The sequence below is a fragment of the Talaromyces marneffei genome, chromosome 3 (genome assembly GCF_009556855.1).
Source record: "Talaromyces marneffei chromosome 3, complete sequence".
In the NCBI taxonomy this organism is placed as follows: Eukaryota; Fungi; Ascomycota; class Eurotiomycetes; order Eurotiales; family Trichocomaceae; genus Talaromyces; species Talaromyces marneffei.
The window spans coordinates 571105-598463 of NC_072350.1; the positions used below are offsets into that span (position 1 = coordinate 571105).

Sequence of the window (27359 nt, forward strand, 5' to 3'; positions counted from 1 at the left end):
GTAATCTATATATTACTGTGGTGCTTTCTTTTCTGTGAAATGCTCTGCTCCAAGATCCTCTGGTTTCGGTATAACACCTGGACGGAAGATGTCAACGGCGCGCTCTCGAGTCCAAGTAATTAGTGCGTCGAAATCAATACATTGGTGAGAGCCCCAACTTCGGGCTGTCACATCGTTGCTTCCTTGAATATATGTATAGGTAGCCAGGGAGACATCCCCTCTACACATGATGCCTTGCCTCAACGTTTCAATGCAATGATCTTTATAAAGTGGTCAGAATTGGAGCAAAAACGATGATACGATAATGCCTACCTATGTGCCTTTTGAGCTCATTACGAGCAAATCCTTGCACTTGTTCAAAGTAAGCTTCCTTGTAGATGTATTGCCGGACCTTCTTCTGTTGAACATTGTTACTTGATGCTACCTTTCTCAAAATGATTCAGGCCAATGAATTCATCCTACCAAGCAATGGAGTTCATGAGTCACAAAGAGTTCGGATGCGAAGCCCGTACCATCCGCCAAAGGCAGAGAAGTGACGTTGTAGTAATCCAAATCCTCCTTTGATACTCGAATAGTAGTGCCTATTAGCTTCCCGCGTTAGCAGAGGTCTTCGGATTTTCATATGCAACCTTGGAAGATACAACAAACCTTCAAGCAGATCGTGCCACGCTTGATCAAGTTCTGGACTTGGATCGCCTGCAAATGGTGTCCCTGCCACCGTCAAGGGAAACACCCGACTGTCTTTACGGAAAGCTGAATAACGTGCCATAGCTTTCAGTCAGGTCAGAATATACCTGTATATTCATAGGGAACGCATAATAACCATACATGGAAAGAGGTCAGGCTTCATAGAATGCACCTCAGACTCTAATTCCTTGAAACGGATCCAGAGCTTGACGTACATACCCATGAGGATGAGATAGCATATTACCGCGAAGCTCCATATGAATCGAGCGCGTTTTCTGTCAGAGTATCGTCCTGCTTTTGCCTTCAAAGCGCCGTGCTCATCGTCGGACTGTGCATACAGAGGCTCAGTCGCTCCATCGTCCTCGTCGTTGATTAAACGCATTACTTCATAAATAGGTAGATTCGCAAATGTTGCTGTAAACGTGCCGGTAATTCACACTAGATTTAATATGTATATCCTATTTCTGTTGTAAGAAGCCTCGAATGTCGGCCCCCAAACCAACTAAGCATGCAAGCAGCCCATGATGCTTGTACGTCTCGCATATTTCAGGTTTATCGATGGGATCACCCGGCTGCAGACTTTCAGCAGCTTATTTGATTTTTGATATGCACAAGTCCATCATGTATGAAATGGCCCCCACGTATTACCGGTATGTAGTAGAATGTGTCTCAGAAGCAGAGGATATACCTGGTACGTAGGACATGAACATTCCACTGTCACCCAATCACGCATCCCAGACCGTATGTACATATGTAGTCCGTACGCACCAATTGAATATCATAATTACCCTTGCTCGGCGGCAGTACTGACAGCCTAGGATGGTAATCGATCAGCTGCGTGCTGCTGATCGGCGATATGAATGTAGCTGCAAGCTGAACAAAGCAAAAAAACCGCACCAGGATTGCGCATTTACCGTACTTGCATCCAAAAAGCCGCAAGACTGTCAAAGCAAAGAGCAGGCCGTTTAATTGGCATGACCTTTAGTTCCATAGTCTTTCCTTTTTTTTTAAATACCATTTTCTTCTTTGTTTGGTTGATAGCCAGACAGCACGGGCTCTCTTCGAGTGAGGACAGTTTCTTAGATGTATCTCCAGCGCAATGCCGTGGACCGTCGCCAATTTCATTGCCCTTGCGGTGGTCTTTATGCTCCTTGCAACCGTCTCCGTTGCTTTGAGATTCTGGGCTCGGACGAATTCCGAGGCTAGGTTTGGTGTCGACGATGCTTTGATTATACCGGCAGCTGTGAGTAGGGCTAAAGCTTGGGTGTTTACATGTATGCGAACAAACTAACAATGTTGTCAGATATGTGTAGTAGGAATGGCTGTAACGATGATTGTAGGTAAGTAAATGATACGTCTGTTAGTTAACTTCCAAGTTTCTGCGAGGTCTGATATTATATGAATCATTTATAGGAACGCAAATCGGAGAGATGGCACAACACCAAACAAATGAATATGATTCCAATGGGCCAGTATATACGCAAACTCTAGCCAACTATGAGAAAGTAAGAATTCTTGGACTCTTGAGAACTTCCAGGTGCGGAAGTTCAATATAACAATGCTGACTTTGAGTTATGTACGGTACAATGCAGTGCAATTACATTCTCCAACTCCTGCCACTGGCGTCACTGGGTTTCAGCAAGACGTCCGTCTTGTGCTTTTACCGTCGAATCTTCTTTATCAATTCCCGATTCTTGATTTGGAATACGGCCCTGATGGTGATCGTCGTGCTCTGGGCGGTCTCGTTCTTCTTCGCCACGGCATTCCAATGCAGAGACCCTACCATCCTCTGGACAACTTTTGAATATGCAAGAACGAACTGCGTCGAGACTATACCATTCTACTACGCTGTTTCGATCAGTGGGTTCATTACCGATATCATGATATTAGCCTCGCCTCTTCCCATCATCTACCGATTGCAACTACCCCTGACAAATCGCATTGCCATAGCAGGCATATTTTTACTAGGAGCCATGTAAGTGTAACCCATATTCCCATTTGAGGGCATAAACACATAATAGGACGTAATATTTCTGACATGAGAGCAGTGTTTGTGGCGCAGGAATTGGACGCTTCGTGACCTTTGTCAACATTGGCCACGGCATCTTCGCCAATATCAACGATATCACTTGTAGGGACCCCCCAAGGAACTCAAACCTGTCTTTCCTCCCAAACACATTAAAAAAAGTTCGGTATAAAATAGTTGACGGTGTGTTATATATACCACAGACTTTACCACACCGGTATTTGCATGGACTATTATTGAGAGCTCTCTCGCTGTAGTCGGAGCAAACCTCCCAGTCTTCCGACCGCTGCTCTTGAGGATGAGGGCCTATACATCTCAGTTCTCCTCTCCTCCCTGGTCACGGATTCCTCTCTTCTCAACCCGCTTCTCACGCTCGAGTAGGGGTTTCTCTCTTCATGAGGTTTACGAATCAGATCCCCCTATTCGGCTCCTGGGCACAAGTATATCAAACCAGGATCCTCCACTCAAGAAGCAAGATACTTCTCATCAGAATGAACAGACGGAGCCACCATCTGTAGACAGAGGTATCTACGTACAACGAAGTTTTGAATAGGTCTAATTGAGGCGTTTAATGACATCGATTTGTCCAGGCTTGGATAACCCTGTGCATGAAAACACTGTTACATAGGTGGCTATTTAGATTATTTCCAACAAAAGCATAGGTAACTACAGCACATTATTATACCAACAACTTCTTTATGATAGAACAGGTGCATGTGGCTGAGAACAGTATCGTATCGCTTGAATCCATGGCTTCTTTTGGCTACTTCTAGGTATATCTACAAATCGTCAAATCACTTACTCATCACTATCCTCATCCCCGGCATCATCGTCATCGTCATCCTCCTCGTCGCTCTCATCTTCATCACTGTCATCATCATCATCATCACCATCGTCATCATCTTCCTCCGACGCATTCGCCAACCAATCCACAAACTGCTGCGTCTGAGCTCTCACCTTCTTCATCTCCTCCGTAGCAGTAGACCGCTCATCAGCCCACCAAGCCTCAAACGCCTCTTCCTCAATAATGTCTAGATCATACAGCTCCTTCGCTGCAAATAAAAGAATGGTATCTCCCTTGGTGCGATGGACGAGGTCCTGCTGTATCTGCAGCAACATATCAATTTGATCTGTTTTCTGCTCCTTGTTCTTGTCAAATAGACATCGGTCGACGACGTCTTTGTAGCGTGTAAAGACGTCGTGGACTGCGTCGCCGGCGCTCTTGCTGGATTCGGTGACCAATTGGGAGATGCGTTTCATGAATGACGAAGCGACTGCGTGCCGGACTTGGTGGTCCGATGCGTTGGCGCTCATACGTAGACTGACTAGTTCGAGGGCGACCACATCGGACGACACGCCGTCACGCATACTTTCGTACAGATTGTTGGATGCGTCGTGTTGGAAGTGGTCGTGGTCTTCGTCTTCGGACACGGAAGTTCCGAAGCTGTCGCTTCGTTGGCCGTGGAAATACTCATCGTCAGCGGAAAGTTCGCTTGATAGCGTAGAGATGGAGTCGGTGGAGAGAGATAGATTGGCCATGTTGTAGACTGGTCAGGTCAGCATTGGTAACAGGAATAAAAGAGTGTGATAGAAGGACATACTTAGACCAGAGGATTCGCTACGGATATCCTCGTCATCCTCATCTTCCTCGCCAACATATTCATACCCTCGTCCTTCGCTACCCACAATCTGCCTATCCGTTTCAGGAACCGAGCCATCCTCGCACGGCGCAACAGTAACTCGAGTGCCCTCGGCGACCGTGATCCCGTTCGATATCTTGACACCATACGACAGCAAAACATCCGGCTCGATCTTGCAATTATCGCCCACAACAACACTGTCCGCTACAATCGCCTGACGAATCTCTGTGTTATCGCCAATGACAGCTCCATCCCAGATATAAGCTCCGTCAAGAACCACATTCTTGCCTATCCGGCAATTCCTGCCTAAGACCGAATTCGTGACAGTGGTTTTGTCACCTATACTCGTTCCCTGACCAATCACTGTCCGCCTTCCAACTACACAGGAACGAGCTAATATCACCCCTTGTTCCTGGTATATATTTCCCCGTCGCAACTCGTAGGTGTGTCCCGGAAGCAGATTCGTGTCTGGACAAAGCGGGTATGTCCAGCGAGATATGATATCCTTCGTAACCGCATCATAGGCCTTTAGATTCCTCACTCGAGCCGCATAGTGCTCCTTGATGATATGCGTATGGATCGTTTTCCCGTTCAATTCATAATCCTTCAAGACACCGTACAGAAAGTGTTTACGAGGAGCCTGATAATCGAAACTATCCGACCAGAGACTCAACACATCCGGCGTGCAAATATCGATATTACAATCGATCAAATCCTGACGAATATCGAGTTCTGCATGCGTCGTAAGAAGCTCAGTATCAATAGTCAACCGTGCCGGCCCATCGGCATGAGAATGATGATCAATCTCCTCATAGTGTAAACACCGATCCTTTGTGGGATCAACCACAAAGATAGGCGAGACGGAAGACGATTTTGTGCGGTGTTGGGCACCGGCCTCTCGCAATACCATGGTCATGATTGCGTTTCGGTCTGTTTGGCGACGCGCGCGGTGCTTGGAGAGGGCTTCGTCGATGGGGAAGTTGCTGACGACGTCGCCGCTGACGGCGATGAAGTCGCCGGTGATCAGGTGTTTGCCGTCTAGGTCGCGCATGACGTCTCCGACGGAGGTGGAGGTGGATTTGAGGAAGGTGAGTTTTTTGAAGGGTGAGGATGATGCTTTCCATCGGGATGTACTTTATCCCTTCATTAGCTTGAGCACTCCATAAACAAGTTTACGGCATACCTGATATGCTTCTCCAGCAAATTGGAGTGTGCTCCTCCGTAGAGGAACACATCTTGTACGCCTGCATTAGCCAGGAATTCCAGCGTATATTCGATCAGGGGAGTATTAGCCAGCGGCAGGAGGCACTATCATCGTCAGTCTTGAACACCACCACCACAGCTCAGTTTGGGACCTACCCTAGGCTTCTCCAAAGTAAATGGCTCAAATCTAGTCTCGAAGGTATCCGCAAACACAACTGCTTGCAGGGTCTCTTCGACTTCTTCGGTCGCATTTCCCTTTTGCTTGTTTCCTCCACCACCGCCTTTTTGCTTCGGACCCATGGCGCTTGTTGTGCTGATCTATCGAGCAGAGCGCATAGACAGAATCGTGGTTGTGGTGATAATGATATTCTCCGTCTGACTCTTCGGTGCGGGGCTGGTGAAAAAGATATCAAGTTGACCGGTCGTCGGGAGGTCACGGTAACCGTGTTTTCAAGGGCAACTGCAGAGATAGTCAGGGAGAGCCAGCTAAATGACCGAATCTGCCAGACGAGCACGAATACAGTGCATCAAACGACCAAAGAGAGTGACAACAATAAACCTCGTCTCGACTCAAAATGATTATTTCGCGGCAGAAAACCAGCACAAACCAAGGCGGTGTGGGAGTGTGACTCCTCGAAGCAAACAAGACAAACACCAGGTTCCTCCTCTCAATAATTGCTCTGTATTAATTTCAAGGCAGGCAAAAAAAACAAATCTGGCCAGACCTCTCTCATGCGTTCTGGCCCGTTCTGCGACTCTGCCACCCCGGGCAATCTTCGTATTCTTGTTCTTTCTGTGTCTCACTCGCCACTCGCGCAATGCCACACGCCAGACGGTTCGGTACGTAGCCAGATCTTGTGCCCAGATTGAAGGTCTAGAACCAAGCCCCCCTGGTCGGATTGTCGAAAATGTGCAACTTATCTAATCTAAGCTTTGGAGCTTGGACGTATGATGTTATTCATCCTACGTATGTCAAATCTAGTACTTCCAATAGAATATTTGTCGCATTGGGGGTTTTTTGAGGTTATTGTATTTTGCAAGTTAATACTGTCTTCCTGAAACCTGTCGGAATGCAATAACTATGCCAAAATTGAAAAAAAAAGGTCAGGGAAAAAGATCATGAAATGTCACATTCCTCTCCCGCTGATCGAGAGAACACGCCGTAGACGAAACAAACCACCACCGGAAATTAATTTGTAGAGAATGATAGAAAAACAGGCAAATACCAGAATGTCATGATTCAAATGATCCAAAACTTGCCCAGGTATATATCAAAGACTCGTAAACCGCCCCCGGCCGTTCTTTAGACAAATGAAACAAAACCATGAAGTATAGTAGTAGTAGACAAAGAAACGCCCATGCGCCGATGATGTATGATGTCTGTCGTATGCGGTTGATTCATTCCGTCTTGGATAGACATTAGTCCAAGCGGGTAGTTAAGATATTCCAAAAAGGAAAAAGAAAAAGGAAATGTAAAACACGGCCGTGATTGCCATTTCCAATGCCACGAAAGGAAATGTCCAAAAGAACTAAGATCGAAAGAAGAATCAACCATTTTGTTGCCCAGCCATTTGGGGCATCATTTGTGTGTTGTGATACATCCGTTGTCTTTTGGCGTAGTTTGCTGCATCGGGAGCGCTCGACATGTCAGATACTTGTCTTCGATGTTGTCCGCGAACCGGAGCTTGACCGAGCGCTGACGGGGTCGCAAATTGAACTCCATTTTGATCAATAAATGGCCCCGTAGGAGTCATGGATTGCATATACTGTGGAACTTGTTGGACATTGAGATGCACCGGCGACATTCCCTGAAGCTGTCCCGGAGACTGCCAGTTGTTCATCGATGCGGCAGGTGACTGTCCAGGAGAACTGTCTTCCTTGATAGACTGCGCTGCCGATGTGTGAGTCGTCATGGGCGTTACCGACACTGGATCCATGGTGGTTGCAGGGACAGTTTTGAGGTGCATCAAGTGTTTTTCCAGCATGTCGAGGAGACTCTTTCTTGTAAAGGGTTTTGGTAAGACGTCATCCATTCCTACACACGTTAGCAAGTTAAAAAAAAAAAACCAGCATCGCAGAGAGATGGCATACCGTGTTGGAAATACAGCTCAATATCATCTTTGCGAATATTCGATGTCATGGCAATAATTGGTGTGCGATCAAATTGACGGATCAAATGACATGCAGATACTCCATCCAAATTAGGCATTATGATATCCATCAAAATCAAGTCGTACCTCTTGCCGGACTGTACCTTGGTGACGGCTTGTAAACCATCGTACTGCGAAATAATTAGCAAGGAAATAATAATTCAAGTGTTCAAGGGGAAACGTACGGCGTTGTCAATCTGACATTGAAAAGAACCCAAAAATTTACCACCAATCTGACGGCACGTATCGTCATCTTCAACCAGCAGAATGTTCGGTTGCTTGATCCAGCCCGGGTTGACAAGGGTATTCTTTTTCCGAGTTTCGTTAAACGGCCGCTGTATTTGTTGCTGAGCAACTGGCTCTTGGGCAGCAACATCCTTTGGCTGAATCGAGTATGGAATATTGTTCACATGCTCGCTGTACATCGGATCGATGCCATTGGTCGTGCCGACAGGGTAAACAACGGTCTCGAGTTCTCCATTCATCTTAGAAAAGCCCATTGAAGCGTTCGATCCAGCCGAATTGGGAGCTCGGGAGATGCCGTTCCGTGCGCCAGCGCCTAACGGAGGCGTCTGGATTATCTGTGCTTTGGAGGGATCATTCATGTCGAACTGCACCATGTTCGGCGGCATTTGCGAAGAGTTCATTTCGCTGAGAATCTTGGATGCTTGTTGTAATGGCGATGCCGGGAGATCGTCTGCAGCGGATCCGTCTTGAGCAAAGGTACCGTTTGCGCGACTTTCGCGGCGATGTCGAGCGTCAACGGTGAACAAGTAGTTCATAAAGTTATGAATGACATTCTCGTGTGAAAGGATCGTCTTTTGTAAGCGCATGACTTCCTGCATAATCATTTGGGAGTCGACGGTAAGTTGCGTATTCCGTTCACTCAATTGCTGGATTTGCTGTTGTTGAGCCATGAGTTGAGTGTTCATCAAGTCGATCTGCTGTGTGGGCACGGTTTCTTCGTTTATTTGGGTTGGTTTTCGAGGCGCGGGCGCTTTTCTTCGAATGTTGTCCAACGAATCTTTATTATTAGCTTTGAACTCGGGGTGTTTGAATTCCCAGGCCTTTCATCGTCAGACGTTGCAATCTCGAGATGTGGAAGGAAAGAGTTACTAACATTCGGGCCATACGGCGATTGTCCTGTTTCCTCATTATTCTGGCGCACTTTGTGAAAGTCGTACTTGTTGAGCTGGCGGACGAAACTGGCAAAGTTGCTGTGTTTGAAGTGTTTTGGGAGGATGGTTTTTGTGAATTTTTCGCACTATCGGCATCGTCATCAGTTGTTGGTCGATAAGTTATCAGATGACATGAATCAGTCAGTACGGTACCTCTAGTACGACAAAACTGTCATTCTCATCACCCCAGCGTACAATGTCCGAGTACGACGGATCCTCCAACATCCTAGCCAAGCACGTCAATAAATTGTTCGAGCGAAGCGAGCGCACGCATTGTCGGCGAAGATGCAGCTGTCGGAGGGAGGGGAACAAGGATAACCTACTTGTATAATTTGCGAACCTGTAGAACCACGCATTTTCGTTAGCAGCGGAAGACTTTTTTTTTCTCCGACTGGAAAGTCCCGAAGGTAAAAGGAAACACATACGAAGTCGCTGGAGTTACCAGCAGAGCTGGTCCCAGAGGTCTGGCCGTCCATGGCTTGGAGGGGGTTGATTTCGATTGTGGCGGACCGTCGCAAAAGGCGAAGCGGGAGAAGGAAAGGAAGAAGGGAAGGAAGGGTAAGCAAAGTTACGGAAGGAATTGGGCGAGACGCGGTCCGGGCAGGCCCAGACGGTATGACAAACTGCTGCTCCCCTGTCGTTTTCTTCTCCCTCTGTAGTTAATTTCTTTCCCTTCTACCGTTCGTTTCCCTTCTAAAGAAGATGGAAAAAAAGAAAAAAAGAAAAAAAGAAAAAAAGAAAAAAAGAAAAAAAGAGAAAAGATATTTCCGAGATGAAATGTTATTGTCCGGCAGGCAGTCAGCCAGAATTGTCTAGGCTGGTCGAGTTCTAGACGAGAAAGACGGACAGCCTAGCCAGCCACGAGAGTGTCGAGGTCGCAACGCAAGGAGGGGAATTTGCCGAGCGACTTCTAGAGGGAGAAAAATGCAGGCACAAGTTGTGTCTCTGGCACGAGCGAGCTGCAACAGAAGAAGGTATCTAATCGATAGTGCTGCTGCTAGTTAGCAGGTGTGGATGCAGGATTGTATCTAGTGCCTAGTAGTGATGATGGGTTTTCTTAGTTGGACTGGACACGACCGCGAATGGGCTAGCAGCTAGCGCCTTTCGCCTTGTCTGATTCTACTACGTACGTCCTCTGTATGTAGTATGTACTGGCTTCAATAACAGTCACAATGCTGATGACGGCGAGATCATGATTAACTAATGCTCTTTCTGACAGTATTACTCGCTAGTTACTCATCTCTTTGAATCGTTGGTTCTTCCCCAACGGATGTCTCACCCATGCTTCAACAAGCTCGTTGGTAGGTAAGTTACTGATAGAGCAGTGGAGCCAGCCACGCTGCGATGGTGTTCTTGATTTTCTCGAGCCCATTCGATTCTTCTTCCGGGCTAGGAGGGGCACGACTCCACCTCGGTCTCTTGCTCTGTCTGTCGTTCTCTTCTTAAGTTCTTACCTCTCCACTGAGGCTTGAGGAGCATCCGGCCTTCCGTATGGACCCTTTAATACTGTGTGTGGACGGAGTACCGCAGAGTACTCTCGGATGATATCAGGTATAGGTACCTTTAAGCTCTCACCGTACACGCCACCAACTATGTACTACAGTGCTTGATGACTGACTGAGACTACTGAGTACGTATCTCCATCGGATAAAATCATAAAAAAGCATTGACATCGTCGGCGCTCTTAGTCTCGCCCACCGCCCATTGAGCATTGCCGGTCTCCGTATTTCTCCGTACTACGAACGGAGATCTTCATTTCGTGGTTCGTTCTGCTTGTAGATCCGTTACCGTCTGTATGGAGTACGTAGTTCTGTCGTGCTGATTATTTCCGTATCGAGACTTGGTTGATCGTGTATTATTACCGTATTATTGCTACACTGGTATATCTACTTTGTAGTTACGTAGTAGTTAGTGGTTAAGTTGGTAACTAGTTATATAGTTAATATATGTTACTATATAGTTATATAGTTATCCTTGACCTTGCCCAGCTGACACACGCATCCAGCCAGTGTCTTTGACCCTGCCCATGCGCTTAGTGTTTGGTCTGTGTGCTCGATGCAGTGCGTCTACATACTGTACCTATGCCAATGCATCCGCGGATGCAAGCAATGCCTCTGCAAGAGGACCGCCCGTAGGGTGCCCATGTCCTTGCTTACCTTGTTTGCCTGACGATGTCTTTGTCGTCTATAGCGCGCTCTCATAAGATCTAGGGTCATGGAAACCCAATTTTTGGCCCATGCCCATTCTACAAATTTGACTTGAAACATGCGAAAGAGCGTTGGCATACTTGATGCCGTATGCCAAGAGTCTCCAAGAATGCTCAACAGTTGTCTGTCAAATTACGACAACCACATGGTTTGCATTCCAGTCATTGTTTCCAAGGCTGTGGAATTAACTGCCTAGACATTGGCAAGACCGACTGAATAAAATTGTTTTCGCTCTGTATTAGTGCGTCCACGTCTATTTACACGGACGCTCAAGACAAAACATCGTCAAGAGCACGCGACACCGCCTCTGGGTGCTCCAAAGGAATCAAATGCTTGGCTCCCTTGACAATACTAAATCCAACGTTAAACCCTCTAGCGATCAGGTTCTGCACAACGTCGCTTTGTACCCGATCCTTCTGCTCCACCACATCAAACTCACCCGCCAATACGCTGACCTTGATATCTTTAACCCGAGGCCTCTCAGCAATCCGATCCAAACCCGGGAGGAGATCCTCCTGCATCCCATGCGCAATCCACCCTTCCTTTGCGAGCGCGTTTCCAGCAAGACTGTCTCTCACCAACATTGCGATATCGTCCTGCGTCAACAGCTCCGGATTCGAAAGAACGTTCGACACGATGAACTGGACGGATTCCGGGGTGTCGTAAGCATGTCTCTGCTGCTCACGCGCGTCGGGGGGGTAAAATGAGCGGCGTCGGCGGTGCCGGGGCGACCAGTACCAATCCCTTGACGAGTGCTAGGATATCATCTGAAAGCTTTTCGAGAGCCGCCAACGCGACTTTTGCGCCCATCGAGTGGCCGACGAGCACGATGCCGTTGTCCTTGGCGATAGATGCCGTGGCTTCATTTGTTGCGAGGGACTGGAGTACAGCCACAAGATCTTGTGCGAGTGGTGCGATGGAGTAATCTTTCCCCGTGGCACCGCTCTCTGCAGTAGGTCCCGTCGATTGGCCCCATCCTCGGTTGTTGATTGAGATGCTGGGATAGCGGGCGCTGAGGGAGGTAGGGGAGTCGGGTGAGGTGAGTTTGTACCAGGTCGAGCTTGAGCCGCCCCAGTAATGCAAGAAGACAAGTAAAGGAGATGAGTCGGAGATGGATGACTCTTTTACAAGACGCAGGTGGATCTTGGTCTCGGGGGATGTTTGTACAAACTCCATGGTGTCTGTCTGGGTCTTCGTAAAAGTAGATTTTGCTACTTTGACTTGTAGCTCGGGATATAGGATGCTGCTGCTGCTGCTATTCCTCTAAACCCTAGTCACTAAAGAGGTCAGAACTGATCTCATATACCTTTTTGACATGAATTATTCCAAATACTCGTGTATAATTCCGATTCCTCTCCCTCCCAACACAACCTCGAAAACAGACGATATAATTGGCTGCGAGGCGGATGACAAATTACGACGGGCTCACGCAGTCAACTGCAGGTGGGATTCTTAACTAAGTTACCAATCCTGCTGACTAAAAAAGCGGAATTAACTAACTAGTTAGTTAACCATCGCTCTCTTGTCGACGAGGCGGCCAATTGAAAGCTGTGAAAGCGAAAATGTTGTTGGGTTTGTATGCAGTGTGTGATTAGAGTGGTAATTAAGGCATCGGAAATAATTCCTTATGATACGTAATTGTAAGATTGTAGACAACTTTTGTGGTTGCACTCTACTGTACAGCAGTGCTCTTGCCCATGTGTTTGGAAATTAGCCCTAACTCAGAAAATGCCGAATACGTGAATATCAATTTTGCTTAACGGCTCACTATATAGCCAAGGATAGATCCAGATTATGTTGCGAGTATACTTATGTATGTAGAGATTATATAATTTCTGTTCTGGTGGCGGGGTTCAAAACATGTCGCGACTCTCCGCAGGCCACGATATGTCAGCATTGAACTGGTGAGACCATGATCTGACTGAATGGAGAGTGTAGCGATGGGTGTGAAATGGAGTTTATAGCATAGCATCAATGCATCGTGCTGTAAGTGAGGGTCGGAGCAGTTGGCGTGGGCTTGTCGCAATAATTCTAAAGTGATAGGTAATGGTGAGCAGAGGGAAGGGGGACTAGAAGTCAACTGGTTGGGAGGGAGCTGTGTTACCAGTAAAGAACCGTTGGTAACTTGCAGAGATCTATATTTTAACATCCAATGACAGAAGAGGCATAAGGACGACGATGTGGTGTAGCAGTCTTGCTGCAAGGCTGCCGCACCTTATGATGGCAGGCTGCACGAACTACTGCATCAAACGTGGAATAAAGTTATTCAGAATACATGTCTGGAAGAGCTACTCTTGGTGTTATACATATGCAATACAACCCTAAAAAGAAATCACTCCCATGCAGGCGCCTCATAGTCAGCGAAATACTCCTCATGAATCCTCCGCGCGTAGTCAATTACATTCGGTAATGTGCGAATCAACTTCCTCGAATCCGGGCCACTGAACAGACTTAATTAGCAAGTGATAAAAAAAAATCAAAATATAATGAAACAACCTGGGAAAGAAAAAACATACGCATCACAAACCAAGCCAGCGATAACAAACGCAAACAAACTGGTATCAGCCTCTGTAGGCCCCTTACCCCCCAAAGCCCAAAAAACTTTCTGACCCGAAGGAGCCTTATGTCTTGACTCCGCCAGCAGATCGTCTAGACTGTGCCAGATCTTGTCTCGGAAAGAATGTATCTCCTCTGCAGAAAAACGGCCTGTTCCTTGACTATATAGGCCAGCGTTGTTATTGCGCCAGGCTAAAAGTCCTACTATCACGCGGATTGGGTATGGGATAGATGCCATTACCCCGTCGCGCATGGTGTAGTAGTTTTCATTCCAGCGTTCGTTTCCCTTTTTGAGATATTAGTGGTGATGTTCGATATGTCCATGGTAATATGGTAGGAGCAGTCAAACATTGTAAAAATAGAGCTTATCTTCCAATAAAGCTCTTAGAGCCTGGTCCATGGTCTTCTCTGCAGGTGACAAGTGTTCATTCAGATCTGGTAGGATACCACTTTCCGTTAACTGATGAGCTGCGTATCCGCCAAAAATTCCGGCTCGCTGGTGGTATTCTTAGAGGTCACGATGGAAATATATGGGATTTTGCCTCGAGGAGCCTTCAGAAGGGATCCTTGCTCGAGGTTATATGCTATACCGGCGAACCGGAGACGCGCCTCGAGTTTGTTGACGAAGGGGGACCAAACGCATTTTGGTGTTGTTGGGAAACCGCGGTATACGGTTATGTTTGCCATTGTTTCTATGTTCGTATTGAGTGTTGCCCACTGACTGAGTTGAATGGAGAGTGTGAAAAAGCGAAAAAGAGGAATGGAATTCTCGAAGAGAATGCGAAAGATATTTAACTCCTTGTCTGTTGATGCCTGGACATCTAGGCTCTCAATTTTATAGATCTAAAAACAGTGTGGATCATCCGCTAATCCTAGTATGGCATAATGTCTATGGTTGTGAATGATATGATTGGGGGATCTTGGCTATATCTGGCTAGCGCTAACATGGGGGGGTCAGTCAGCTTAAATCCGTCCAATTGTTGGCTTCCTTGCTCGTAAACAGCCTCCTTGTACTACGTACTACGTAAAGACATATATTCATATATTACTGGGGCGCAAGTCAAGGCTGAAGAAACACGGAAAGACGAGCCTCGTTTATGCCTAGATCTATGGTCCTGAGCAAATCGCCACTACATCTGACCTCGTCACGACATTTGGTCCCAAGAAATCTTTAGTGAGCTTGATATGGCAGCCACGGCATTAATTGGTAATCCGTTGGATGAGGTCTTCAATGCCTTGGAGCTTTTTAGCTAGACTGACTGTTCTTTGGCTGAATTATTCTCCTTTCCACCTTCACTTTGTCTCCCAGGTCCAACGACACTGTAAATGGCGCCCTCCCACCGTGAACGGCGTGCAGTCATCCGGTGGCCCCGAAGCAGCGAGTTCAGGCAAGCACCTTTGATGGTTTGACTGTGATGAAATGGCACAAACTCTCTAGACGCGGAGAAAGGAACATCAAATGATACCAAGGTAGTCTTCATCACGGCTTCCTCGAAAGACTCGTCCATCATCCTGCCACGCACAAATCGGGCCGCTGCAACGCCGACGACCTCCAAGAGCGTAGTATAGTATGCATAGCTACCTTACTAGAGAAAGGTTTGTCAAGTCAATCAACTCATGGTTCGTTCTAATATTTCTCATTCATCGAGACTTAAATATTAGTAAACTAGAATACAAGTGGGTGGTGGTCATCAATGCGGTTCGTATACTTTCCGCAAGTTTATCTCGGAATCTATCTCATCAAACAACCGAACTCAAACGCCATGAATAGATCAGCAAGTTAAAAAAAAAGACGCAATATGTATATGCTCGAATAAGAACGATATGGTACCATTGACAAATCCTCATCGATTGGGATCAGGACGAAGTCGGCTTCCAACCCCAGCCAAGGAGGATCTGGTTGCGGTATCGAAGGGCAAGTTCCGGGCAACGGGGACGGGTATCATAGATAAAAACAGGTTCGCTGCGCTGTGCCGGGCTGTGCATGCAATAAGAAACGAGGAATCGATGAACGCATCAATCAGATTAATCTGGATTCGTGAGCTGTCAAAAAAAGTTAGCATTCATTTCCGACATACAATGAAGGCGAGACGAACCCTCAAGACAGGACGTGAATAGTCTTCTTCATCACGAAGAGATACCGCGCTAAGTCGATCCCCATTGGGATACAAAACTGCATCCTTCTTCATACGATTGTCGATAAATGCCTGGTTGGGGCTGAGGTAGTCATTCGGCGACGTGGGCGACACTTCTTCACCCATGAAAGTGCGCATGAAGCTCATTTGTGAGCCTCGACTTTGACGTCGTGTATCGATTGTGCCGCCTGTAACACTGCCGTCGCCGCCTCCATTTGGAGAGCCCGTTTTCTCGGAGCGTTCATCGTTTCCTCGGCGCCCAAAGAAGAACCACCACAGAATGAAAGCGGCTAGAGCTCCAACACCGACAAGCGCGCCAATAACGATACCCGCAATAGCTCCACCGCTTAACGACGAGCCGTTATTCGCGGTCGACACCGACGAGCCAGAGGTTGAAGCTGCAGGTGAATTCGGGACTGTAATCGTCACGGGCTGACCAGCGATAGTCTGAACGGAAATGGTTGGAGCCGCCGTGGTCGTCATGCCTGACATAGTAGAGGTACCCTATGCAGAGAAATATAAGCAAGATTCAAGCACAAATTGCTCGCGGGCCATACAGAAGACATGGACGTAACCAGAGTCGTGCCAGTAGAAGCCAGCGCGGTTACGGTGACAGTCTTGGGTCCGGTAGATGTTTCAGTAGCCATGCTCTCCTGTGTGGTTGTTAAAACCAGACACTTTTGAGATCGCACCAAGCCACCTTGACATATGAGATTCCAAGAGTGGCAGTATACGCAAGGATTGGCAGGGCAATGGATAGGAAGCAATCACTTACGGAAGAAGTAGTTGAAGAGGAACCAGAAGCGGTTGCTGTGCTTCTGCCGGTGGCTGTTCCCGATGCTTTGTGATTTGACATGGCGATGTAGCCGAAATAGCCTTTGTCGGTGTTTCCGCACAGGTCGGCCGGGTAGCCTGGACAGCTGGTGTCGCACTCGGAGACATTTACTGTGGACGCGGGAATGTAGTTTGAGCACCAGCAGTTCTGGCCTTGGAGAACTGCAAAGGCGTAGTCGGCATTGCACAGCGTTTCACAAGCTCCATTTGACTGATATATGTTGGTATCTAGACGGCGGGATTAGTACGGTGCGAGACTTGAAACAGAGCAGATGTGGTATAAAGCATACTTTCTGTGCTTGTGGAAGCGGTATTCTGGTTCGAACAGTATTCGATAGTCAGGGCAGCAACCGATGAAGAGCCGATGAGAAGAGCGGCGACTCCTAGGCGCGCCATGTTTCGGAAAGAAGCCGTCATTGCTGCCAGCGACGCCGTCTCCCTCGCCGTGCCACTTGGATTTTTTTGTTGTGTGTATTATCAACCAAAGTGTCGTAGCATGAGATCAATAACGATGGGAGGAGTCAATCGGAGCTAGAGGACTGTCTGGTGATCTCGGTCGGCGGTATGGCAATTGCCTGGTTTATAAACGTTTACACACAACTGTATCGATGGATCGCCAGCAGCATCTTCGCACCGCTCAGCCGGCCGGTAGAATCGCTTCGGTTGGGGGTTGATCGAGGCGTTGGATGACAATGGTCCAAGGACGAATGGTTTGATGATGGTGGTGGTGGTGGTCGGTAAGAGGCGGAAGGTGAGAAGAGACGAGACGAGAGCAGAGCAGAGAAGAAATGAGGTCGGTGTAACAAAGGAGAGAGGCCCTGTCCGTGCGGGTTCTTGTCAGGCCAGACAATAGATGAGACGGAAACAAATGTCAATGACGAGTACTTGGAAAAGGGCCAGAAGCCAGAGTTTGCAGAGATAGAGAAGGCGTTGACCAAGGGGAAGGGAAAGTTGGTTAGTTTGATTGCTAGAGGGGGGAGGGTGGGCCCGTAGTATGGATAGTACGAGTACTCTGTACATCGTTAGTACATTTATTACTGTTGCGCTTGCTGACCATGACGATCCGGTACGTCCAACCAGTTACAGAGGGGGTACATATCTATCTGCCCACTATTGCCCAAGAATACTCTCCAGCCATATCCAGGTACCTTCTGCCATATCCGTTGATTCCCGTGCCTGTCCGTTGAGTTGAGTGTAAACTCAAAGTAAACTTACATGTTATGGTGTTGACCAAGATGGCGGAATCGTCCTTAGCCCAGATTGAAAGCGCGGGTAGTGGGCATTCTGCGCCAATCGCTCTCCCCGTCGCAATGGGTCGCCAGAGGATCTGATCCTGGGCACTGTTTACAGAGCTGGTTTACACCAATGACATCCCTAAATCCGGTGGGAATTTCTTATCCCGGCCTGTAAGTGGCTGACGGCGATCGGTAATTCGGCGCTAAGTTTGGGAATCATGGATACCATACGTACGTAGTAGTATTCTTGTATATGTCCTATTATGGATAATGCCCTCGGGTTGTCAACGAGTACGTAAATCATAACAGTAGTTAACTAGTTAACTAACTTAGTAGTTATTACTGGTAATTTGGTTTGCGTTGAGTACATGTATATGTGCGCGCTCGAGTATTAGTACAGTACTAGTAAGTACTAACCCCCAGTCAATTACTCCGTGATGCAAATGCAAACCTCCATGTGATACCGATCAAGGTACTGTGCTGTGCCTCCCAACCTATGAAGTTGATAAGGCTAGTACGCGACCACCCAGGGCCAATCGCTTCGTGTCCACTTGAGAGAGGAAACGGCCAAGTCTACTACTTACTACGTATGTAGTATGTACGTTGTAGTTATATGCATGTACTCTGTCGCACAACGGCTCCGAATAGCTTACTGTGTACAACTGCAGTTACCATTACTCCGTAGTCCGTACATGGCATGACGGTTGTGCTAGACAATGCTCAGACTGTTTCTCAGCATCATGGATCCCTGTGTGATCGACAGGTGCTCGGGGTATCGTGATTTGTTATGGGCGTCCGACTCCCAACAAAGTCATCTTACTACGTAGTCAAGTCAAGTCAAGTCAGGTCAGGCCAGGTCAGGCCAGGCCAGGTCAGGTCAGGTCAGGTCAAGTCCAACGCCACCATAATGACATGACTGAGATTCAAAACAACCACCAGACGGGCTGCTATGCTAACTATCTCTGGGGCCGGTTGTGGACGGAAGGTAACGTCGCTGAAACTACTTCGTATTTTTTATTTCCGATTGAGTTTGCCACAAAAGAGCCTATCCACTCAGCACTCAGCGACCTACCGGAACCCAGCCAATCGCATCCTTGCAATGGGTCTGCACTGTATGTCTTGAATTTGGATTTTTATATTTTTTGAATCATTAATACGCCAGCTATCGTCATATATTACTCGTACGTACTACGTAGTAGTAGCCACGCTTGGAGCGAAACCAGAGCGCAATTGCATTGATGCAGTATAAATCTAAATCGATATCCTGGGCTTTAGTACTTGGTATTATAGTGCTTTTTCGTGACCTCATGTGCCGTAGCGAGACTTATCTCAGGCTTGTCTTGGATTTGGATTACTACGTGGATAGGGTGTTTTAGCTCGTCAAATAGTGGCAGTGAGCGATTCGAAACCAGTATCGTCCGCGCACAAACGAAAGAAAACATGAACTTTGAAATGTGTACCGCGCAACTTCTTAGGGGTTTGTCGCCGAATCGGGTAATTCTTGTGTTTAGGGCTTCAATGTTTAGGGTTTGTCCCAATAGTTACCCGATGGAATGGAACACCTTAAATGATTAACTCAGTTCCATTATCCATAAGCTACAATGCCAGAGTATGATCAGACAATTCCGAGAGTTAATAGAATAATGAAAAAGAAATGCAAGCACAAAGCAAATCTCGTTCAGTCGAAACTCTCGTCACATATGCAACGAGATTAGATGTTCAGGGGTCAGTCAGTCAGCTCGACTTTGTTTACAATTTCGCTCTTTTCTTTCCCTGTATAGACATAATGAAGTAATCACTGAATATACCACTTCATACGGAAGCCCTCGACAAATATTAATCATATACGAAACGAGCAAACAAGTATATATGAAGTCCCAGACAGGATTCTGGTTTCTCGGATCAAACATGATGGCGGACAGAAACGCATACAAAGCGCAAAGAATTATCAATTCTGTTTTCTTTGCACGGACAAATAGCTAGATGGCGGAACGACTGGCTGAACTACTGGCGACCTTGATGATGGATCCGAAATATAGTGATCTCACGCTGGAGTGTGATGGGGAGACATTTGCGGTGCATAAAGCGATTGTGTTGACGCAGTCGGTTGTGCTGGAGAAGGCTTGCCAGGCGCACTGGAAGGTATTATCGGATATCCTTGTACACGGCGAGTCGATGCAATCATTAAACTTACGGTTTATGTAGGAAGGGAAAGATAATGTCATTCAGATCACAGAATTCGACGTCCGGACCGTCCGCCGCATGGTCGAGTTCCTATACACCGGCGACTACGACCAAGACAAACCGGAATTCGTCACGCCTACCGTAGATGAGCAGCCCCTTGAAGCAGAGGATTCCGACAGCAACGAGGATGCCTTTAGTACGCTCTTTAGACGATCCGGTAGCCCCGCATTTGATCTCCAGTCTCTCGAAGCTGGGGTTTACGACACCGGCGTCAGCGCCTACCAGTCGCCTTCGCGTTTGGAAGAGATTATGAGGGAATGGGCACCGGACGATGAAACTGCAGCGAATACATTTATTGACACCTTCTCTCCGCAGATATGTGTTCATGCTATTGCGGAATATTATATGATGAACGACCTCAAAGAGAAGGTTGTAGAGAAGATCAAGGCACTTCTCAAAAGGACTATATGGTCTACCAAGGGGTTTATGGCAGTTGCCAAAGAAGTTTTTGAGACTACAGTGCCACCGCCATCCACAACCACTGACTCTGGACATGATCAACAACAACCACAACAACAACAATACGAAGGCGAGACTTTGCGCGAGGTTGTACTCAGTGCAGCATTCGACCATTTTACAGACATGATCCAAGCCAAGGACTTTGCTTTAATGGACCTAAACTCCGAATTCGCCGCCCTTTTGCTCCAAAAGGTCTCCAATAGCTGCGACTCTGTCCGCGCAGAGCTGAAGCACCAGGAGAATGATAACCGTGAACGCCGCCTTATCGACTATCGTTGTATATCAGAGCTCACCAACAAAGTGAACCATTTGCGGGCTCAAAACACGGAGCTGGAGAAATGTATCAAGCAGATCCATGAGTTGACCACGTGCCGGTTCTGTCATTCTAGGTTCAACGTCGACGTCCTCGAGCTTCCGCTGTCACATGAGTCAAATAATAACCAGAATTATGATGGTGATGTTGATGTTGGTGATGATGATGGCTCGATATGGTTGAGTGAGGGTCAGGTGAAAAAGTATGAGGTTCGATGTAAAAGGTGCCATCTGCGTGGTATAAACCTGTGGGATAGTGATGGTGATGATTCTGGGCTGCTATTTGGCTTCGATGATGATGGATCTCAGGGTGCTCATCTTGAAGACCTTTTTGGCGATGAGTGGTAACCGACTGGGCCATGGTTGACGGGCGATAATGAATATGGAGAGCAGATGATTATAATATCAACATCAACATCGATATCAATATCAATATCACTATCAAAATCAAAGAAAACAGCCGCCTAAGTGCATGTACTATGCCCAAACAAGTAATTACAGAGCATCGCCCTTCCACAGTAGCCACAAAGCCATACCGTGGAACTCTTGAAACAAAAGACCCGCAATTCGCTGTTTGCGCTGGGTCTGGCTTCATGCCCAATCCTTGGTACAGCAGCCCGTACATGGTAATTGTCGATTGAGTTTACCCTACTACTATGTACGTACTCTGTAGTAGCCGTACATAGTACGGACGGTGAGTCAGTCGGTAATACTAATTTGTTGACATTGAGACTGTATAAAATTCAAATATTTGTACTATGTACTATGTAGTAGTAGTAAAGATCAGCAAGAGAAATGGATATAGAAACCAAGAAAAGAAAGTCATGACATCATGCATATCGTATCTCATCATCCCTTGCTGTAATTGCCGTGGCCTGTCGTTGTCGCTTACCGTCGTACTATGTAGAAAGGCTGCATCAAATCTCTCGATACCGTCTCGGCCGTCGTCCTTCTTCAATAATCACATCGCTTTCGCGATACCGATCGCGCTCCTCCCATGGATATGGCTCCCGGAAGGGTCCCCGTTCCACCATCAACGGCGGCCGTGGTGGAATAGGGGGTGGACCAGGAATTACTGGAAGCGGTGGAAGTCTCTCTCGTTCATGCCGTATGCCTCGTATTCGTTCGCGGCGGAATCGGCGTATATCCTCGCTAAGGTCGACGAGTTTTTCGACATCGTCCTGAACCATACCCATTAGGACAAGGCAGATGAAAAGGATAAAAAGGACTTACGTAGCGAAGGTACTCAAACACATAGTAGAAATTCATCGTCTCATCGAATTGGTAACCTGCTCGCTCGAGCGCCTCTCGGACGACGAGGTCCTTGGAGATTTCCGTCCAGAGTTTGTTGCGTTTTCTTCTGGTGTCCGTATGTCTTTTATGGACGCGGACTTCTTCTTTCGTCTCGGGGAAGGGGTCTATCTCTTCTCTGCGCTCGCGTTCTCGAATGGCTATTTCCCTTTCAAGTTCTAGGTCTCTCGTCTCTTTGTCACGCTCACGCTCCCAGGTTTCGATTTCTTTTTCGACTCCACGATCGCTGGACTTTGTTCGCGTGATGATCAATTCGTCCTCTTGCTCGGGAATAAGAGGTCGTCGACGTGGAGATAGGCTTCTTTCTTTGCCCTTGTCGATGATGATTTCTTCTTCGACTGATCGCCCTTGTTTTTCACTTCTAGAAGCGCATTAGTCTCTGTGAGAGTCACTACTTAGTGGAACAGACATACCTTCGCTTTATATCCACTACGTCCACCTCGTCGGCAAGTGATTCGGCTTCAGGGCTACCTCGTCGGACAGGCGGAACGATCTCGTAGCCTTTCTTGTTAGTATTGAAGCATTTCAGACGGTAGTAGCCCAACTTACTGTCAATATGGCGGTGATGCGTGATAACTTCTTGCAAAATAGGCGGTTTGCGAACGATAGAAGGTTCACGCGACGACTCTGACGACGACGATCCCTCCTTACGTATAATGACCTCTCGACTAGCTTCTGGTCTCCGTCTGTCATTTTCCTTGATTATGATTTCTTCTTTCCCTTTACTTCGGGAAGAAGAACGTCGTGGACTGCTATGTGGGCTATGAACATGTCGGAATTCGATGCGATCTCTCCCTCGGTCGTCATCACCCACGATCAATTCGTCTTCTTCAATATCACGGTTTAGTGATTTTCTTCTTCCATGCTTGTCTTTGCGTATAATGACTTCTTCGCGGCCATCATCATCATCGTCATCATCATCTCTGGGCCGCGAAGAATGATGGCGGTGTCGGACTCGTATCTCCTCCCGATCATCACCCTCTTCTCTTCGTGGAGCGGAACGGTCGCGCTTGCGTATGATGACTTCTTCCCGACCATCTTCCCTTCGAGGTGATGGCCAATTTCTGTGTTTGATACGAATTTCATCCGGATCGTCATGTCTTCGTCGGGCAGAGCGATCGCGCTCGCGCATTATAACCTCTTCCCGATCATCTTCTCTCCTCGAGGACGACCGGTTCCTGTGCTTAATAACAATCTCATCCCGATCATCTTCCCTTGGCGGTGGAATGGAACGACTTCGTCGACAAATGAGGACATCATCAATCTCATCATCATCTCGTCGCCGTCGGGGAGGAGACCTTTCCGCTCGGCGTATTTCGATCTCTTCTTGCTTCTGTCGATCGCGCTCTCGGAAAATAATTTCTTCCCGCTCATCATCATCGTTGGGCAGATATCTCTCATCTCGATGATGACGGCGACGTCGGCCACCAGGAGACTCATGCTTGTGACGAATAACAACCTCATCTTCTTCTGCTCTGAAGTCTTCAAGCGGCGGCATCGAGCGTCTATAGCGGTTGATTCTCTCGTGCTCAAAGTCATCACGCCGCGGACGATCACGATGGCGGAAGACGACTTTTTCATCATTGTAAGTCTCCTCGCGAGGGTCAATCCGCCTTTTCTCCTTTTCGATGGTGATGCCCTCCTCGTCTTCTCTTGCTCGGCGAGGTGGTAATGATCGGTCCCGCCGGCGGATGATAACCTCATCGCGCTCGTCCTCTTCACGAGGCGGACGTGAAGACTCCCTCCGCTCTTCGAAAACAACCCTCTCTTTATCCCGTGGTCGCTTGCGGTAGTCATCAATCTCATCACCTTCATCAAGTATGACTTCCTCCCTCGAAGCCCCCCTCGGACGATGACGAGACAGCTGTGGAGTCCCGCGTCGGATGTAAAGTTCGTCCGTCTCTCGTTGTAATCTCAGATCATCTAGGCGCTCTCTCTCACGACGTTGCGGTGAGATAACGTCTTCATCTCGTGGAGGTAAGAAACGGTCACGAAGGACATCCGGCGCAGAGCTGTCCCGACGGCGGACTCGGACTCGCTCGTCTATCTCGCGGACAGCAGGTGGGGAGCGTGTTAAGCGACGTCGTCGAACATCATCATAATCGGGATCAAAGTAACGGTCGTCTTTGCTTCGTCGTCTTCGATCGACTTCTTCGTAGAAGCTGTCCTTTTCGTAGATATCGTCTGGCGGTGGTCGTCGAGACATTGCGATAAACTCGGAAGTTTAGATAAACGAATAGGATATATCCTTATGACCAGTCGCTGTTCTTGAACGTGCTAAATAGATGCGAACAATATACTGAGGCATAAACAGCGGTGTTACTCGGAATGGCGGGATGCGTAACAGAAGTGAAAACAAAGCGCTGAAAGAAACGAAATTGCAAGAAAGAATAGAATAGACAGATAAGAGTGATAAATCAGAATCGACAAGAATAGATTTAGATGAAGATAATTAATTACATGTTGTGGTCGTAGTGTTGACTGATGTCATTTCACCCCCCCACCTGCTCGACTCCCGCGATTTAGCCTGGGGAAGCGAGGTTGATGTACGCCACCTTTTGAGAATACATATACATCCACATACTATAGTATATTTTATTATTGATCCAACAAAAAGGGTATCATAAAACTCCGCCATATGCACTTATATAAACACTGCGTTATCCAAAGAAAAGTCGTTTCTGCCCCTTCTCCGTCTTGGGAGCAGATGCCCGGGGTCGACCTGGTCCTGTAGTCTTTCTGCGATCCAACGTTGTCCGCCTAGAGGACTGTTCAGCGATATCGCGCGAGGTCTGATCTGCGCGTACTTCTTGGGCTTCAAGGTCTTTGGCGAAGTGCCAGTCATCGTGCTCTTCGCGTTGGTCTTCGGTGACTTGGTCGTTGCATCGGGGGCATGCAAAGCTGTCATACTGACCGGTCATATCCTCATGGCCTTCTGGTACAGTCGTATTGTTTTCTTCTGAACTCTTCGTAGTCGGCATGACTTGAGTTGGGAATGTGGATGGTGAGTCACTGTCGCCATCAGAGCTAACCAACGCTGACAATCCTCGTTGGAAAAAGCTCCCAATTCCCGTGGCTGCAACTTTCCTAACTTTGGCCGGCCTGTCCTCCTCCTCTAACGACTCGGCCGTCTTCTTTGTAAGCGATGGACTTACAAATGGCTTGCTCTGATCGGGAGCAAAAAAGCTATCAATGGCCCTATTGTTGACGGGGCCCTCCTCAAAACCAGTCACATTTATTGATAAATTTGCACATGGCCATGCTCGAGCCTCCGCAATGACTTGATTCAATAAGTTACTCGCAAGCTCATAGAGTATATCTTCTGTAACCATTTTCCCGCCAGGAATTGGCGTAGACTTTGAATGCACCTGTGCGCCCATTCGATGATGTAGACTAAGCGTCGTTGGCCGACGTTTGTTTTCCAACAACCCATCTTCCACCAATCGGTTATACAGATCCGCCGCGAAGATTCGCAGCCATTTTCGTGCCTGGTCTGCGGAGTTGATACTAGGACGAAAAGACTTGGCCGAGAGCATAGACTTGATCTGCGTCCTAGGGTTGACCTCGCTGTCATCGACTCCTCGAATAATATTGTACACCCAAACCGCAGTGTCGTCGTCTAATTTAGCTTTGAACTGATCAAGAGACACATTCAACAGTTCCTTGACCTCTTCTGTTCCAAACTCGGCGCTTATTCGTTCTCCTAGTTTCCCACCTAGCCATCGGATTTTAGTAAACTGAAAACCTCCTAGAAATTTCTGAATAGCACGATTGCGGATAATTGTTTGTTTGTTAGGTTTGTTTTGTGCGCTTCCTAGTTTGGACATCATTTTGTTCCGAGCGATGCCAGCGGAGCAAGTGTAACTCAGTTTGTCCCAGATAACAGCGCGAATGGAGCGTGTGATTTCGGCCCCGATCAACATCGCAACGTCGTCCCAGTCGGGATCATCCTCTTCCGTTTCCCGTTCATCCAGGTCCACTAGTCCGTCTTCTGGAAACCATTCGAGTGCCGTTGTCGGCGGGGTTGGTAACGAAGTGGTTTTGTCAAATGTCGTTGGCGCCCTCCTCAATTCTGGATACCGTTGGTAGAGCACGGCATAAACTAGCGATGATAAATCAATAAAGACCTCATCGACAGACGCCTTTTCGATTTTCGCGGCCTGAAACTCCAATGGAACATCCTTGGAACTGAGAATCTCATCTCTCTGCCGCGAGACCTCTTCCTTGATCGTACTCAAGATCCTGCGCGATTGCGCGCGATAAGGATCTAGGGACACTTTGTCGGTCTTGATTTTATACGAAGCGTCATCGCGATACGCCCACCTCCCCCCCTCGCCTTCTCGAAATGTTGCAACATGTTGCAGCACTAACTCCGGACATCGCTTCTTGGCTTCGATGGCTGAGAGCATGCGAGTTATTCCAAAAGGGCGTGCGGCATAGTTGATGGCAATGAGCGACTCCCATTGTTGGACGGCTAGAGGTGTATCGCGCGGGGTTCCCAGGCGAACCATCTCACATTGAGCGTAGAAGGCATCGAGATCGATGTGAGCGATGACTCGTAAAGGACTTGATGGAGAATTCTGGCGGAGAAGATGAAGATGACGGAAGGTATACCGCGATGATTTTATCGAGGTACTCGGCGACGATTGAACGAATGCCGGTGGAGAGGGAGACCGCGACATGATTTGGCGATCTGGTTTTTCATCTTTACTGGTTGATATTGTACATGTTTTCGAGTTTTGTCTGGCTGTCTGTTGACATAATGGTATTTAGGACGGTGATGATGGAGATACTATTTGAGTTTGCGTCAGATAAGCTTGACGCGGCAATTTGGCGATTACCCCACCCTGGTTGTCTAGGATGAACTCCATAAGTACAAAAATGATCATGGCAGTGGCAGAAACGAGCAGATGAAACTGACAATACACACTAATCCTTCAATAAACTCGCCCATAGAGCACAATATATCTCACACAAATAGCAGCCGCTGGAATATTATCTCTCCTCAATGTAAGAACTAAATTGAGCAATCTCATACGGAATGAGCGTAGCCTCATATAGAAAAAAAGAATTTCCGTCTCAGCGCAAATCCAAGGTTGCACAGGGATGACAACAACTTCATGTCGATATCCTGATCAGACCAAAACGGGCTCCCAGGGCGGCACTGATGTCAGTAGGGGGG

At 47.6% G+C, this 27359-nt stretch overlaps 10 protein-coding genes across 10 annotated transcripts; 2 read left to right on the plus strand and 8 right to left on the minus strand.

The window, feature by feature from the left end:
* Positions 1–12: 12 nt before the first annotated feature.
* Positions 13–1069, minus strand: EYB26_003959 (uncharacterized protein; the record flags this gene model as incomplete). Its single annotated transcript, XM_054263253.1, has 5 exons — positions 13–260; positions 313–397; positions 463–581; positions 649–771; positions 829–1069. 5 exons carry the CDS (start codon positions 1067–1069, stop codon positions 13–15), a joined length of 816 nt encoding a protein of 271 aa, XP_054119228.1.
* A 717-nt stretch (positions 1070–1786) lies between these two features.
* On the plus strand, positions 1787–3341 carry EYB26_003960 (uncharacterized protein; the record flags this gene model as incomplete). Its single annotated transcript, XM_054263254.1, has 7 exons — positions 1787–1930; positions 1991–2027; positions 2101–2192; positions 2280–2662; positions 2736–2818; positions 2917–3237; positions 3304–3341. 7 exons carry the CDS (start codon positions 1787–1789, stop codon positions 3339–3341), a joined length of 1098 nt encoding a protein of 365 aa, XP_054119229.1.
* A 170-nt stretch (positions 3342–3511) lies between these two features.
* Positions 3512–5856, minus strand: EYB26_003961 (uncharacterized protein; the record flags this gene model as incomplete). The annotated part of the gene is made up of 4 exons (XM_054263255.1): positions 3512–4260; positions 4315–5486; positions 5537–5661; positions 5713–5856. 4 exons carry the CDS (start codon positions 5854–5856, stop codon positions 3512–3514), a joined length of 2190 nt encoding a protein of 729 aa, XP_054119230.1.
* Positions 5857–7103: 1247 nt separating this feature from the next.
* Positions 7104–9360, minus strand: EYB26_003962 (uncharacterized protein; the record flags this gene model as incomplete). Its single annotated transcript, XM_054263256.1, has 7 exons — positions 7104–7591; positions 7648–7837; positions 7892–8773; positions 8827–8970; positions 9038–9110; positions 9208–9224; positions 9310–9360. 7 exons carry the CDS (start codon positions 9358–9360, stop codon positions 7104–7106), a joined length of 1845 nt encoding a protein of 614 aa, XP_054119231.1.
* Positions 9361–11360: 2000 nt separating this feature from the next.
* On the minus strand, positions 11361–12267 carry EYB26_003963 (uncharacterized protein; the record flags this gene model as incomplete). Its single annotated transcript, XM_054263257.1, has 2 exons — positions 11361–11765; positions 11830–12267. 2 exons carry the CDS (start codon positions 12265–12267, stop codon positions 11361–11363), a joined length of 843 nt encoding a protein of 280 aa, XP_054119232.1.
* A 1156-nt stretch (positions 12268–13423) lies between these two features.
* EYB26_003964 (uncharacterized protein) lies at positions 13424–14290 on the minus strand (the record flags this gene model as incomplete). The annotated part of the gene is made up of 4 exons (XM_054263258.1): positions 13424–13532; positions 13608–13933; positions 13997–14143; positions 14246–14290. The coding sequence occupies 4 exons, from the start codon at positions 14288–14290 to the stop codon at positions 13424–13426; spliced, it is 627 nt and encodes a 208-aa protein (XP_054119233.1).
* Positions 14291–15672: 1382 nt separating this feature from the next.
* Positions 15673–17012, minus strand: EYB26_003965 (uncharacterized protein; the record flags this gene model as incomplete). The annotated part of the gene is made up of 5 exons (XM_054263259.1): positions 15673–15690; positions 15744–16286; positions 16340–16435; positions 16558–16844; positions 16907–17012. 5 exons carry the CDS (start codon positions 17010–17012, stop codon positions 15673–15675), a joined length of 1050 nt encoding a protein of 349 aa, XP_054119234.1.
* A 2822-nt stretch (positions 17013–19834) lies between these two features.
* Positions 19835–21214, plus strand: EYB26_003966 (uncharacterized protein; the record flags this gene model as incomplete). Its single annotated transcript, XM_054263260.1, has 2 exons — positions 19835–19993; positions 20057–21214. 2 exons carry the CDS (start codon positions 19835–19837, stop codon positions 21212–21214), a joined length of 1317 nt encoding a protein of 438 aa, XP_054119235.1.
* Positions 21215–21783: 569 nt separating this feature from the next.
* On the minus strand, positions 21784–24383 carry EYB26_003967 (uncharacterized protein; the record flags this gene model as incomplete). The annotated part of the gene is made up of 4 exons (XM_054263261.1): positions 21784–22047; positions 22100–22538; positions 22591–22678; positions 22727–24383. 4 exons carry the CDS (start codon positions 24381–24383, stop codon positions 21784–21786), a joined length of 2448 nt encoding a protein of 815 aa, XP_054119236.1.
* Positions 24384–24837: 454 nt separating this feature from the next.
* Positions 24838–26859, minus strand: EYB26_003968 (uncharacterized protein; the record flags this gene model as incomplete). The annotated part of the gene is made up of 1 exon (XM_054263262.1): positions 24838–26859. The coding sequence occupies one exon, from the start codon at positions 26857–26859 to the stop codon at positions 24838–24840; it is 2022 nt and encodes a 673-aa protein (XP_054119237.1).
* Positions 26860–27359: the final 500 nt, after the last annotated feature.